The 14832-nt window shown below is 45.9% G+C and overlaps 1 protein-coding gene across 1 annotated transcript in view; it reads right to left on the bottom strand.

The window, feature by feature from the left end:
• The window catches only part of LOC8038244 (protein kinase C iota type-like), a 38413-nt gene that overhangs the window by 6946 nt on the left and 16635 nt on the right, over positions 1 to 14832 (bottom strand). Inside the window, exon 10 of the mRNA XM_040218289.1 lies at positions 13270 to 13364. Coding sequence (XP_040074223.1) covers positions 13270 to 13364 — 95 coding nt within the window. The remainder of the gene's footprint in view (positions 1 to 13269; positions 13365 to 14832) is intronic.

Genomic DNA, 14832 nt, shown 5'->3' with positions numbered 1-14832 from the left:
GAACTTTGAACCTTGAAGCTGCGGAAAAATTATGTCGATCGCTGGCGTCCGGAAAGCCACTTGGCGGGCCTCGGCTGCCCGAGTCGCTCGTCTGCCTGCACATGCGTGACGTACGCGGGTAGGGAAAAGTAGGGAGTTCTCATGGTTGCCAGTAGAGAGTCGCCTCCTGGAACCCTCACGGCCGGCCTAACTTGAAAATTCAATAACTTCACGGAAAATTTTTCTTTTCTTAAAATATTTTGGTTGTCATTTGAGAAAGGGTTATTGACGCGGTCTGGAAATTTCCAGCCAAATCGAAGTCTACCAAAAAAATCGGCGGAGTTCCCCTTAAACATAAACTATACGCATCATCATACGCTCCACCTATATGTATCTACCCAAAGGTCTCCAGCTAAACGCAGCGCTAGCGATTCGGACGCCAAAAGGGAGCTTTCGTCTCAAATTTCCGTTATCCCGAAACACTCTCCTCTACCCTCTGCTAAATCAGAAACCCGGCAGACAAGGCTAGAGGTGCGCATGCGCATTAGCTGTGTCTTCGTTGCGGAGAGCGTAGCGGAGGGGGAAGCACGGTTGACGAAACCCTTATCTATAATTCAGAAGTTATCAGGGATATTTTTTTTTATTGAGAAACTGAGACGCGTTTTCGGTATACCTTTCGACATTCATCTACGTTTACTCGGCATACCTTCCGCCATTCAATTCCGTATGTACATTGTCTCCGTTAGTCGCCATTTTAACGTGAAACTTTCTTTGGCTTGGTGCTCAACATTTCGTGAAGCCTGATAAGTGAAGCCTAATAAGCGTGGCCGCAAAGCTCGATGCTGATTGGTTAACGGGGGAGGTCACGTGACTAGAGGGTATGCGTAGGGAGCTTTCATGTGCGCTTTGCTAGGGTGGTGCCACCCTTTGTAATACCACTCGCCGACAAACCAGCAGCCATTTTGGTCTCGGCGATAATCCGTGGGGCTTATAACACTCCCGGAAACAAGCACCTTATCTCACAAGTTCGGAGCAGCGTTGTGGAACCCACGGAGGGAGGATTACCATTTCCCCCCTCGGATGGGGGGACCGATGGACACAAAGGCCACTTTCCGGCGCACGGGAAACGCACGGGGAAACAATGAGGAACAAAATGTCGATGGGGGAAAGGGAAACAGGCAGTTGGCATCACTCTATGCGAAGAGCACATGAAGGCACCCTAGGTAGGCGAGTAGGAGCTTAACCACTTGTACCCAAAGATGAAGAGGAGCTCGAGAGCATGGAAGGTTCTGGAAGATCGCCAGGTTAAAGCCCTGCATACGTTAAACTCACAGTATCGCCAAACGATTTGTGATGGTAGAATGATTCACGTATGCCATGGCACAAATGTTTTTTTTTATTTAAAATTTCCGGAAATTTTTATATATATATTTTTAATTCTATAACGGTAAGTTCGGAAACCTTATTGGCATCTGGTTTAAACCGCTAACGCTACATTTGGCGCGGAGATTGAGCGTTAGACGATGGATAGTCTATTTTTGCAGCGAGAAGAACAAGGTTCTTTTCTTTTTCTTTCAAGCACCTGGTGTTTACGATTAAAGAAGCATAAACGTACGTGCCAGTAATCCGACAGGCAATTATTTGTCAAACAAACGCGTGCAATTTGCAGGTCGTGCCGTGAAAGTTTTCTTCCCTTCGTTAAACTAGTTTATGAGGGCAACACACCTTTACAGAAGGACGCGCTCACATGAATGCAGGCCAAATTTTCACATGAAAACGATTGACCGTTGGTGGACAGAGGAAGACATTATAAAACGTATATGAGGCTTTGAGTTCCTATTTTCTGGTGGCTGTGTAGACAACAGAAAACCAACACTTTGGCGATGTATAAAAGAATGGGGAGGGAGGGAGGCAAGAAACTTTGCACCTCATTCGTAATGGCGAAAACTGCCTGCAAAGGGAAGTTTGCAATTCAAACAATACCTTTATCTTTAAATTAAGTTAAATAAAGTCAAGTGAAAATATGTTTTTATTTTAAATCAAGTTGTTAATTTATGAAATATTTATTCCAGCAGGGGTCCCAGAGCTTTCGAAGAAAACTGTTGAATGCACCACCTGGTAATAGCGCGTGAGTTAGCAATCAAAGCATGTAATATCAATCAAAAGATCAAAATTGTAATTTAATAAAGGATAAATATTTGCTCAAAGTAAAGGCGCAACTTTGGTACGTGCATGACAAAAAAAAAAAAAAAATTACACCATCTTTCAGAGGGGAACCATGGGGTGACGCTGAGCAACGCGGATCGTTCGGGTTCCGCCCCTCGCTTCGTACGTTTACGTTGAACTTCACGGTCCCGAACCTCAGGTTCTGCTGCTCGACGTTTTCGAATCGCCGCTGCTTCACGTTGTCGTAGTTCCGCATCCGCCGCTCGACGTTGACGAATGGACGCCGCTCCTCGTTGCCGTAGTTCAGGGTCTGCCGCTCGCTTCAAGCGTTTGCGCTCAGCGTCGTGTGCCCTTCGCTGCGCAGCTTTGTCTTCAGTGGGCGTAGCATTCCTGTTAGTTTGTGGGGTGGTGCTGACGCTTGCTTGCGCCAACCCACTAACTGACGGGACTGCTGCTTCCATCACACTTCATCGGAAGAACGGAGTGAAGTGAAGTCAACAGCGGTGAACTGAACGCGCGCAGTGCGCTACCGCTGCTTATATTCACACTTGAAGGAGAGGAGACTAGAGGAGGAGAGTTGCGCATGCGCGCGCGGTGTGAGTAGAAGTGAACGCACGCGAAGTGCTCGCAGCTGGTAGAGAGAGAGAGCGGAGAGAGTAACGCGCACTGTTGGAGAGAGGGAAGGAGGAGAGTTGCGCATGCGTAGTGTGAGTGCGGACTACGACGCCGCGGGACATAGACCCGAGCAAGAGATGCTCCGCATCTAAAACAAAATATAAAACCAATTCAGAAGCAGTAAAGAAAAATTTAATAATTAAAATAATTGAATACCTAATTATCCCGAATGCTCTGCACCTCCACAATTTCTTCTTTTGTTTTTGCAGTAATTAATACGTTTTTTTTCTTTTTTCTTTTTTTGCGGTGTTTTTTGCTCGGGGATGCTGGCTTGCGCTTCGTGCGATAGCATGTGCTAGGGCGCTTACTCCAATAACGATATACGTTGCATGCGCGAAGGCATCAACAGAGTAACGGGTATCGTTATCGGAGCGATCTGCTAAAACTCACTCGTTTAAAAAGAGACCTTCACGAGGCACAAAAACAAAACAAATACCCCTAGCCGTCTTCTAATTTGCGCGACATGAAATAAGCCACAAATATTCAGTTCCGGAGCGTCCAGCCATTGGTCAGCCAAATAGACCTTATGGAGCTTGTCACAGCACGCCTGTCCCGCACTCTCAAAATACAACGAAACAGAAGGAGAAAGTGGACTTTATATTAGAATCATAATGGCATTACTAGTCAACGTCGAGATGCGGAAGTACAAGTGGCTAGCTTCCCACGCCAAGTAATAACGAAAAACACACACAAAAAAGATAGAACAACAAGTACACTCTAAAAACTGTCACGCTGAACCTCACGCTAACCGCGACTTTCAAGCGTGGAACCGACGTCAATACGACGAGAATGACGTTTTAAGCACCACGTGATCGAGAATAAGCGTTTGTTTTCTGTGTCCAAGCGTTAAAGCAGTCCGAGGAATCCCGCTCAGCCTTTTTTTTGGACGTGATCAACAGCGTTAGCGTGACGACCGCAGAACACACGCTTAGATTTTCGGAGAAACGCGCGCGCCTCCATTCATCGTCACGCTAATATATATCCGAATGGGTTGGCCCTCCTGAAGATCCACTTGCGCGTGCCTTTTTGTTAAATTTTTGTTGATGTGAGCTTTTTTTTTTTTTCTTCTTTTCCTGGAAGCATAGAGGGCGCATGCGTCCTCTTTTTGGCGGGAAAAGCGAGAAAGCCGTTGCGCTGTTTCCGTTGCTCCCTGGCTCGCTCAGTCAGTTCCCGACACGCCTAGTTTGTGGCTGTGGCTGGTGGCTGGACCAGCTTGACTGACTGCGACTTGCCTGATTTAGCGAGAGACGGCGCGTGAGTTCGGGCACAGTGTGCCATGTTTACCGCACTTGACGTGCGTGGAGTGCCGCGGGGTCGCTGCAAACATAGCGAGTGCGAGTGCCCCGAATTCATGTGGGAGACGGACCTGAATGGCCAGCCAAGGAAAGGGCTTCCCATTTGGCTGGTGCCTTTACTGCGGCCATTCGCCAGCTATTCATGGAAGACAGCAATATTTGGGTAAGAACCCTGTTTTCGTTTGTCCTCCATTACTGCCTTAATCCGCTGTTGTTGTTTTTTTCTTTCGTTGTGAAAGCGCAAGTATCAACTAGCACAGTCTTCATCGTGTTGCTTTTCTTGAAGCGTTGTGCTTTTCAACATAATTGCCACATCTAGAAAACCGTTTTTGCTGCTTGTGATTGAGCGCGTAATTGAAACAAATGTTGTTTATTTGGAAAGGTGAAGGAATGAACCGTGCATGTTGGGGCGTCGTTGAGGTAGTCGGGCGAGTTTGTTCTCGGCTGTAGACACTGCAGTACAGAGGTGAGCTTGTTGTTCCAAGTGTTGCATTGCTGTCACAAAAACTTCAAAAGCATATTTAGCCGTAAGTCCCGCCTCTGCGTCGGTCTCCCGTGTTGAAAGTTTACGGTTCGGAATCGACGCCCAGAATATGGGTAAAGGACAGAATGGGTACGTGGCAATGTGGCAAGGGAAAAAGGGTGGCAGCAGGAAAGAAGGAAAAGGTACATACACAACGTTGCATTGTAGGAGGAAAAGGGTCGCGGCGGTGAAGGAGACGCAAAGAATCGAAGTAACATCAGAGGCAGCCGCGTGAATCTTTGCATGTTCCGGTGCTTGCAGGCATGTTTCATTTTGGTTTTGATTGGTCTCAACGCTATCGTTTCTTTGAGATAAAGCTTTGCAGAAATATCAAGTTAGTTTGAGCGGCGTCGCCGTCGGCATAACCGTACCGCGTCGGCATGACGCTTTTTTGTGACGCTCGCAAAAGAACGCATTGATTTCAGCGGCGAGTAGATCACTTTCGCAATAAAGAGAATACTTCAAGCACGCTCAAAGTGCACTTAATGTTACGCAGCTTTACGAACTAAGAACAGTCTGTTATGAGCGTTTCAGTTAGTGCAACGTGGACAATGTGAACGTTCAAGTGTTTATACTCATATTTGTAATACTAAGTTTTTTTAGGCCACAATATCTTAATCTTATTGTCAACAGGTTGCACCGACGGATATTCTGGGACCCTGCATTGTGTGGGGCGAAACGAGACGGCTAATCTGCGTCAACGAACCACGAAATGAAATCGGCCTGCAACCAGACACGTCACTCGAGAAAGCGCTGGTGCTATGCCTCTGTGTTTACTACTTAAAAAAACGTAACATACCCAGCAGCATTTGGGCAGCTGCTTGGTTTTTGTACAGAGAGTAGTGAAACCAGCAAGCAGGTCTGAGGTAGCGTGGGCGCAGAAAAGGTTGCGTGATCTTCTCTCAAAGTTGCACTTTTTGCTCGCACAAAGTTTTTTTTTTTTTTTTTCGTACTTGTTTTTGAGGAATGGTTGGAGGGGAGTCATGTACATCAAAATATTAATCGCTCTAGCAAGTGAATGAAAGGGCCGCCCTTAATAATGAAAAATCTTTGGTATGTAGAAAAAAATGGCAAGTGCCACGTGGTCGAATGCTCCAAAACTAAATCTAGTCATTACGCGCCAATTCAATTTTTGTTAGCAAATGTTGACTTTCGTAACGAAGTCAACACTTTGCTCATTTGAACTCATTTAATATTTATGCCAGTTTTACCTTTGTTAGCGAAGTGATGACGTTGTTTAAACTGGTTGTGTTTTGTTACGAACCATTTTTAGAAGGAAAAACCTCCTTCTTATTCTGTGGTTAACTTCTTTTAGAAAATCACAGACTTGCCACAAAGCACAATTTTTCTAATATACCAATTGCTGTATGTTATAGAAAACGAACCGCAAAGAAGTATCACACCACACAATTATCACTGCGTAGCTGCATAACATATGGCAATGATTTATATATTGATATTTTTCTAACATTTACTGAAAAAATATATCCTGATTCAAACCCGCTAAAAATGCAAAATATTGACATTCATTCATATTTGTTTCTTTATACTCATAGTTGTGGCAGTTCTTAGCAGTTAGTGGGCATTACACTTTTTAGTGGCTTATTTGTACCAAAACAAAAAGATTTTCAAATAAAGAGTTTAGCCCCGAAGCTGAAATTTGTTTGCCTTTTTCTATTTAGTTCCTTTTGGAGTGTTCCTTCTTGTAACTAGAGCCTAACAAGATCCCTCTCTCTCTCTTTCTTTGGGTTTTTAGACGCCAAAAATAAATTTCCTAAAATCTTTATACAAGATGCACAGCTGTGAACAGCTTGCAGCTACTTAGCGCAATGTACCAGGCGTAACATGATTCACAACTGCCATTCGTATATGTGCGTAATTATACATAAAGCAGCACGTTTATCTTTCTTGCACTACTCAATTCGCCTAAAGGAGTACTTAGAGAGATTTAGTAGATCGTTTCTGAGCTCCTATAACGATATCCGATAACAATATGATGCATGGGGGCCCGTGTGTTCATACGCTTATTACGGCTTGCGTTTTCTCCACTCTCAAATAATGACGCCTTCTAGGCCCGTGAAATGTGCGTTGTGGTTGAAACTTCTGGCCGCTGACATTGGGCTTTCTCGCATTTAGTATGTCGTCCGAATAATCTTAGTTATTGGGACGATATACTAAATGCGGGAAAGCTCAATGCCCACGGCCAGAGGTCTCCACCGCAACGCGCATTTCACACGCCTAGTAGGCGCCATTATCTAAGCGTGGAGAAAAAGCACGCTGTAATAAGCGTGTAAACACAAGGGCCCCCTCACTCCTGCGAAGCGTTAAACCATAGCACAGTTCACGCATAGGGAGCGTGAATTCTAAGCGTTGAAAAACAGCACGCTTAGAACAAGCGTGTAAAAAATCGCTTTGCGTCACGCCTGCAAGCGTTAAACATATGCGCAGTTCACGCTTAGGGAGCGTGAATTCTAACCGTTGAAAAACACCACGCTTAGAACAAGCGTGCAAAAAATCGCTTTGCGTCACGCTTGCTATGCGTGACCATTTTTAGAGTGTAGTCTAGAAAAATTAGAATGGCCACCGCACCACTGAGGAGGAACTATTTTGGAATGAAGCGTGGTGTTACCAGAATGCATTCATTCGGCGCATGCTTGTGGAATGGAGATATGAAAATAAACACCGTAAAATGTAAATATTTTGAGTTTTTTTCGTTATTAAGATATAAGAGAGGTCGCCTATTCATACTGAGTATCTCACCTCATATATGTGCAGATATTTGTTGCCTATATTCGACTGCTGACATATAGTTTTTGTTGGTGCTATTTGTATTTGATACGAGTGGCAATATAGCCCAATTTAGTGGTCTTGCACGATATCTATCAACATTCATATTCAATTTATACAGGATATCTCATACGTATACATCAGTGGCGTAGCCAGGGGAAGGCTTATGGGGCTTCGACCCCCTCCCCCCTCCCCCTTGAAATCCAGCCGACTATACACGCCCATTTTTAACCCCCTCCCCTCTCGGCACACCAAGTCATAGACATCCCAGTCACCTCAAACCCCCCCCCCCCCCCTAAAGAAAAAAAAAAGAAAAAGTTTCTGGCTATTTCACTGATAAACATCGGTGATAGATACCATAGTAAACATGATAGCTATCAACTTTCATATACAATTGCTACAGGATATCGTAAACATACGTTATTAAAATACATGGTATATAAAAATTCCTCTCGTCTATTTTCACGTCCGACAGGCATATACTAATAGATCATAGAACACTATGAACATCCTTAATAAGAACAGAACTATTCCGACAAAAACCCCGAGACTGGGACAAAAAGGGACGGACAAACACAAAGTCTCAAACACACTTTGCACTTTGGTCCTTCTACTTTGCTTTTGTTTTTGTACAAACGACCTGTTGTAGTGTTGGGGTCTCTTGGGGACTAATGCACTTTAGTCCTTCTACTTAGCTTTTGTTTTTGTATAAACTTTTCAGTTCTATTGTAATGCTTGTTTTTGTTGTACTGCTTGTGGCACGGGTTTTCCCAATTCTCCCTCTTTTTTCTTTCGTCTCTTTTGTTTGTGAAGGTTTCTCCCTCTCTTTCCTTCGTCTCTTTTGATTTGTGTAGGATTTGACGCCTATATAAGCACCCTTCCTTGTCAAATAAAATTCAGCTGTGCTTGAGACTTTGTGTTTGTCCGTCCCTTTTTGTCCCAGTGTCGGGGTTTTTGTCGAAATGTTTAACCACCACCAGCTCGTTTGCGCCCTTACCTTTTGTAACAGAACTATCTTTTTCTTAACAAGAAGATCGCACTATAAGTGGCACTATATTGAGCTTGTTTTTCCCAGAACTTTATGTTCACTAACACCATTGGCCCACGCACTGGATTCTTTACTTCATCTTTCTCGATTGAGCGCAGGGCAAAGATTTGGCACGACTCGTGCCCAAGTTTTTTCCCACGCTCAAACAAGATAAAAAAAAAAAAAGAAAACATGAGTGGTGCGTTTCCGTTAGGCCTCACTCATCGAACACGAGCCCCAGCTAAACGCTGACCCAACGTTCGGCTTAGCGCTGCGTCAAAACACAAACAAATCAACTACCGTAAAACACCGGGCAAGCGTCCACTCAATCTTTGGAGATACTCATAAAGAAATGGGGGATGCGCGCTCGTCCGGTCACCAATTGTACATAAAAATATACTGCGCGTATTTTCTCAGATCCTACAAATTTGGGAATGGGTGGATGCATGGTAATCTACGTATGTTGTTCTTGTACCCATCAGTGTAGTTCTTGATTTAGCCACTAGGGGCGCGACAGTTGGATCCTTTTCTCGATAGTTGACCGCAGGTACGTGTAAGCATTAGGATAGATCTAATTACAGTAAACTATAAATCATAATGTTATGCGGGGCGCAAGTTCATCCGCTTCTTTTGGAAGGGTTGTTGTAACGTCAGAACGCCAAGCGCTGATTGGCTCTGGTGAGGAGATAGTGGGTAGACCTCACTGCTAGCCGCCTTGAGGTCTACCCACCGTCCTTCCAATCGAAACCAGTCAGAGCTCGGCGTCGTTCTGACGTCACCGCAACTCCTGCGCAAGCAGCGGACGACTTGCTCTCCGCATAGCAGCTACGCTCGCTTTGTCACGGCTCTTCGTCCTCATTTAGCATTTATCAGTATACAGGCGGCGGTAATGCAACGCGCACGAGAGCCCATAAAGCGTCAAAAGTCCGCTTGTCCCAGTTGGGTTTCAACCGCGCGCTTTGTGCTGCTCGTCGGCTTCTGGTACAGTCGGCATTAAAAAAATTAGCGCACAAAGGACTGACAGTCAAGGCAGCTGCAGGCTGGCGAAAGGGTGATACGTTACACTGCAGTCGCGGAAACAAAGCTCTCTAGGAAACAGCACGGCGGGGACCAGTTTGCTTGGCGGGCGGCATCTTTGAAGCAGGGGGAGATCGATAGCCCCGGAACTCTCAACAGAGCCGTTCATACTGATAGAGTTTAGCCAATGGGCCGAATTCTCTCAGTGGTCCGCTAGAACCAGTGTATTTCGCCCGACAGAATCAGTGTTGTCCGCTAAAACCAGTAATTGTTGCTCGCTAAAACCAGTACTTGTTTCCCGCTAGAACCAGCGAATATCGTTATAACGCAAGCGGCGTTACTTCTCTCTCTTCTTCATTCCTGAGAAATCCGAAAGAATACCTTTCAGAACCACAAAATGGCAGAATGAAGTAGCCCTCGCCCGGTTGTCGCGCTGCTGTGGTTGCCAGACTGAAAAAATCTCCTTAAAGGGCCACAGAAAATAAAACAAATATATATATATATATATATATATATATATATATATATATATATATATATATATATTTATATATATATATATATATATATATATATATATATATATATATAGTTGGGACATACGTGTCAAAAAATAAATTTTACGCGAAAAAAATATTTTGGGGCAATATTGACAGCGCGCGACGCGATTTAGTCGGTAGTTCCCTGCTTTGTGTTTCCTCTCGGCATTTCGGGTGCGTGGAGGAGAGGTGGATCGCCTTGGTCAATACGTTGAGGTGGAGCTGGTGGAGCTGGGATCGAGTCTGGTTTAGACTAGTCAAGCTAGTTTTCCATGGAGTCAATGTGGTCAAGCTTGGTGACATGCTGGTGAAGCTGGGAAACAGGCTGGCCAAGCTGGGAGACAAGCTAATGAAGCTGGTCGAACTCCTAATTGGGGTGTTCAAGCTGGTCTTGCTGGGAGTGCGCACGCCAAGGCCAACTAGAGATGGTCGAACAAGCATCGCTGGCAGCGCGCGCCAAGTTCGGCTTGGGCTAAGACAAAGCCATGTCCTATTCTTCGTCCTCTCGTTTTTGGTAGACGGCCGGGCGCGTCAGGCGCGCTGCGAGCTGCCTTAGTGTGCGCGAAAAGAAGAGAGAGTGGTAGGAACGGAGAATTTGAAACACGTTTGGCTAGCTTGGGCAGATTTTCCAAGGGACAGCTGTGTGCGCGTTGTTTGGAGACTACTCGAACGGCGGTGCAAGCGAAACGGGTATTGATTGGACAGCGGGCGGCAGCCCGTTCGGCGCAGGAAGAAATCGGACGCCCCGACTGAGGCGTCGCTTCGTGTCTTCGAACCTGCGTATGCTCGTGGATGACGGTATTGCCGAGGAGTATCGCCAACGCCATCCAAGCCACGCGAATTTCCTCGCCTCTGCCGACCACACAAGAGGCCGCTTCGCTCCCATTACTGGCGGGACCCAGGTTCGCTTCTCTCATCCGTGTGGTATATTTTTTTTTTTTATTGTAGTTGTCTGTTTCTGGCGTGTCTAGTATTTTTGTGTTGAGAGATAAGCAATCTAGTTTTAATAACATTGTTTCTTTTGCACCAAGAACCACTGTTTGTGCGTCGGCATCGCAGAGGATTGAAGCACCTGAGCTCATGTGAGCAGGCAGCGAGTACAAAAATAATAAATTGTATGCCGAGCTGGCTTTTCTGAAGAGTTTGGCTTGTTTATCCCGTGTATCAATTTAAGCTGGTTAAACTGGTGGGAACGTTTTCCAGCTTAACCAGCATGACCAGATCAACCAACATGCGAAACTGGGCATGCTGGGGCAATAACTCAATTTGAAGCTGGGACCAGGTCAACCAGGATGACCAGTATGACCAGATCAACCAGCATGCGAAACTGGGCATGCTGAAGCAATAATCAAGCTTGAAGCTGGGACCAACTTAAGCTGGCTTTTTCAATAAGGGAGCCTTGCTAAGGCGTCGTAATTGGATTATGGCTGCGTCCAAGCTTACCCCAGCCGAACAAGATGGCAGCGCACTGAAGCCGGACTTGCAAGCCTATACAGCTCGAAGCTGATTGAAAGTTGCAGTGCCGCTTTATGCTTGATGCAAACATTACAAGGGCATCTGGTCGTTGCTATTACGTTCACGCGCGTGCTGCACATGCTTGCACGCATGAGGCACCAGTGAAGCGCCACTGTTACAATGAACCTTTCTGGACGTGCCAGCGCCACCAGTGAGCGCTCCGGGGCATTATGGGAACTGCGAGGGTGTCGCGCCCTTTAGCCAAGCAAAGTCCAGCCTAGCTAAGGTTTTGCATGCTGGGTGGCGCACGCCTACCGCACGAACTCCAGCACCATTCTTAATCCATTCATGCATTTAGGCGAGCTAACGGTCTTCAAACGTTGTTACAACAATTTTTTTTTTGTTGGCGAAGGAAAATAAAATTTACCAACTAGCTCAACTATATACCGTAGCAAAAGATAAAGGAAGAAAGACGTTGGATGCGTGAGTGATACCTCGCTCTTTTGGCACGTGGCCCACGCGCGATGGCCCATTTAGAAAAGAACGGTGGCACATCCAAAAAAGGGCAGTGAACAGACGTGCTGTGATCGAGGGTTTCTCGCCTCATGTGGGCAACGCAGCGCAGCACAGGGAGCTGCAAAGTTTGACGTCTGCCATACACAGGGACCCAACGCAAACGTATAGGCAACGTATGGTGCTCGCAGGCGGTACGGCGCTAGCAGCAGACGACGGAGCAGCGACCCTCACTGTTCCCAAAATCCCTCACGCGCGTCGCTTGAGGGCGCGCGCTACTTTTCAGAAAAGTTCATTGTCTTTGCGCCGAGAAACTGAGGAAGAGGAGGAGACGAGAGCGCGCGGGGACGTAAGAACGCCGACCTTTGGTTGGAATGATTAGTGGGAAGACACAAAGAGCCTATCTGCCTTTGTCTCCTTTACTGCACTCGCCGAACGCGTTAGAACGCGAAACGTCGGCGTCAGACGTTAGGCTCTCGCATTCTAACGCGTTCCACGAGTGTAGTGGAGGAGACAAAGGCAGCTTTCTGTCTACCCACTAATCATTTTAACCAGAGTTCGGCGTTCTGACGCCCCCCGCGCGCTCTCGTCCCCTTCTCTCTCTCTCTCAGTTTCTAGGCGCATAGACAACAGACGTTTACAAAGTGCGCTTTCGAACGACCACTGTTCTGCTTCATGCTTTCGCCGGCGATGCGCAGCTTTGAACTTTTTTTGTGTGTGGTATAGTAAACGATATTTTGTATTATTTACTGTTTTAATCTGGTTTAAGACGTCGAACTACAAAGTACATTAAATGGCAGTATCTATCTACTAAACAAATACATTTGCAAATGTCAACTGTCTGCCGAGCAACCGCGAGATTGGAAGATGGGAACGAACCGGCCTTTTTCTCTCTCTCGGCGTATTCGCGACAGCGCAGTGCAGCGGGTCGCGATTTTATCGCTCCATTCATCGATCACTTGTGCTAATTTTGCTTAGTGCCGACAGCACATTAGACACGTTCTACAGTATACATAGCTGCAAAGTAAACAACTACAACTCGTGTTTTCTAATAAAAGAGACGAGTGAATTGGTTCGAAAATCAAATTCATGATTATATTAAATTCCCGCAGAGCCTGTCCAAACAATTGTCGTGTTAGCTTTGTCGCAGGTGACTCCTTTATATGGCAGTACGCTATTTCCACTCACCATATATTTTTCCAGTCCGACTGGTCATCCATACATCTCCGCATAACTAGGCAAATCATCGCGTTTTATCCGTCACGTTTATCAATTCCAAATAAAATTACGTACTTGCTGAAACTCTCCCAGTCAACTCCTTTGAAGTATGGGTGTTTCATTATCTCGTAGAATCCAGTAGACCGACAGCCGAGTCGCAGTCTTGGACGCTAACGGAGAAATCAAAATCTTAAACGCGTGCCTCCAATGTTTTTTATTGCATATTTTATTAGGTATGCTAACATCCACGTATAGTATAAGGAGTAGGCACTACTTTTTTATGTCAAGATTCGTACTACCGGATGAAATATTTACTCCGAGGCTAGATAATATAGTTCATTACTCATACCGGATTGTTGTCACTTCACTATACACAGTTTTAAAGCGATAGCTCCATGGGCGACACTTTGCTAAGATTCCGTCCTCGCCGCTTGTCGTCGCCGCGCAAACAAAAAATAAAAAAAAAAATTTGTTTTTCTTTGCTTCCTTTCCGCGAGAAGATGGAAGCGGGACTCCCCGTGCTCCCAGTCCGCCGTCCATGCCGCGCGAAGCGAGCGAAGACAAGCAAAGAGGGGAGCACTGGCGTCCCACCAAGAATTGCTTAACGAAGGGAGAATCATCGTGTCGTCTGCTTGAAAGACTTGTTTTCAAACATTACTCGAGTTATGCGAAGCCCCACTTTGGCAGTATCCAGCTCCTACGCGTAATGTTGGATCGTTTTAGAAACTTCCACCGTGCTTACCCACTTACTTAAAGGAGCGATGCAACAATTTTTGTACTTTGCGCAAATACCGCTTAAAACGGATCCCTAACGTTAATGACCTATGAAACACGCGTTCGTTTTGCACCTCACGCAATAGAAGTTCCAGAAAAAAAATTAAAGAAAAACGAGCAGCGTTCACCCCCTCAACTCGCAGCCAGAACAAGCGGCCACGTGATCTGGAGCCGATTATATGCCGCCAATGTAGATCATAGCCACGCGCTGGGGTTGGCAAAGCACAATGCACGCGCTGAGTTCCAGATATTGTTATGGCTCGGCTATTGTCGTCGTTGCAGCGATTGGACACGGGCCACTACCCGAATGCTTATCGAGGTAGTAATTATCACGAGCCCAAATCGAGTGCCCACGCAATGCTCGTTTCCAATCTATGAACCGCATTCAAATATCGTCACTTGGGTGTACTGCGATCCCCGAGTTACGTCATCAAATTTTGCAAAGGAGAGATTGAATGAAAATGATCGCTCTTGTCCTTGAAATTACACCGCAACAAAGGAGTTTCTTGGCCAACGGCGTTGCGTGTGAGTATCCTTGAGTCCCAGGTGTGCCAGTAAGCTCGTGTAAGAGAAAAACATTCCAATTGAATATCGTTGCACAGCTCCTTTAACGGATCGTGCTCTGGTGGCTGTCGTCAGTGGCATCCACGACGCCAACCACGTCGGCTGTGAGAATGAAGCGCGTCGCACCTCCGTCCTCAGGTACGTGACGGCAGCATTCCACCAGCTTTGCGCTATAGCTGTCGCTTTCGTTTCTTCGTACGATGTGGGAGACAAATACGACATTTTTGCTTTGCTGATGCTTCAATTATTCAGCGCTGTGATGTTTATCTTTACATAATCGTTGAACTCGGGAGTTTCTGC

This window comes from Ixodes scapularis, unplaced genomic scaffold (assembly GCF_016920785.2).
Source record: "Ixodes scapularis isolate PalLabHiFi unplaced genomic scaffold, ASM1692078v2 PGA_scaffold0__279_contigs__length_252992795, whole genome shotgun sequence".
Classification (NCBI taxonomy): Eukaryota; Metazoa; Arthropoda; class Arachnida; order Ixodida; family Ixodidae; genus Ixodes; species Ixodes scapularis.
The sequence above is the reverse complement of the archived record's forward strand: the minus strand, read 5'-3'. Positions and strand labels throughout refer to the sequence as shown.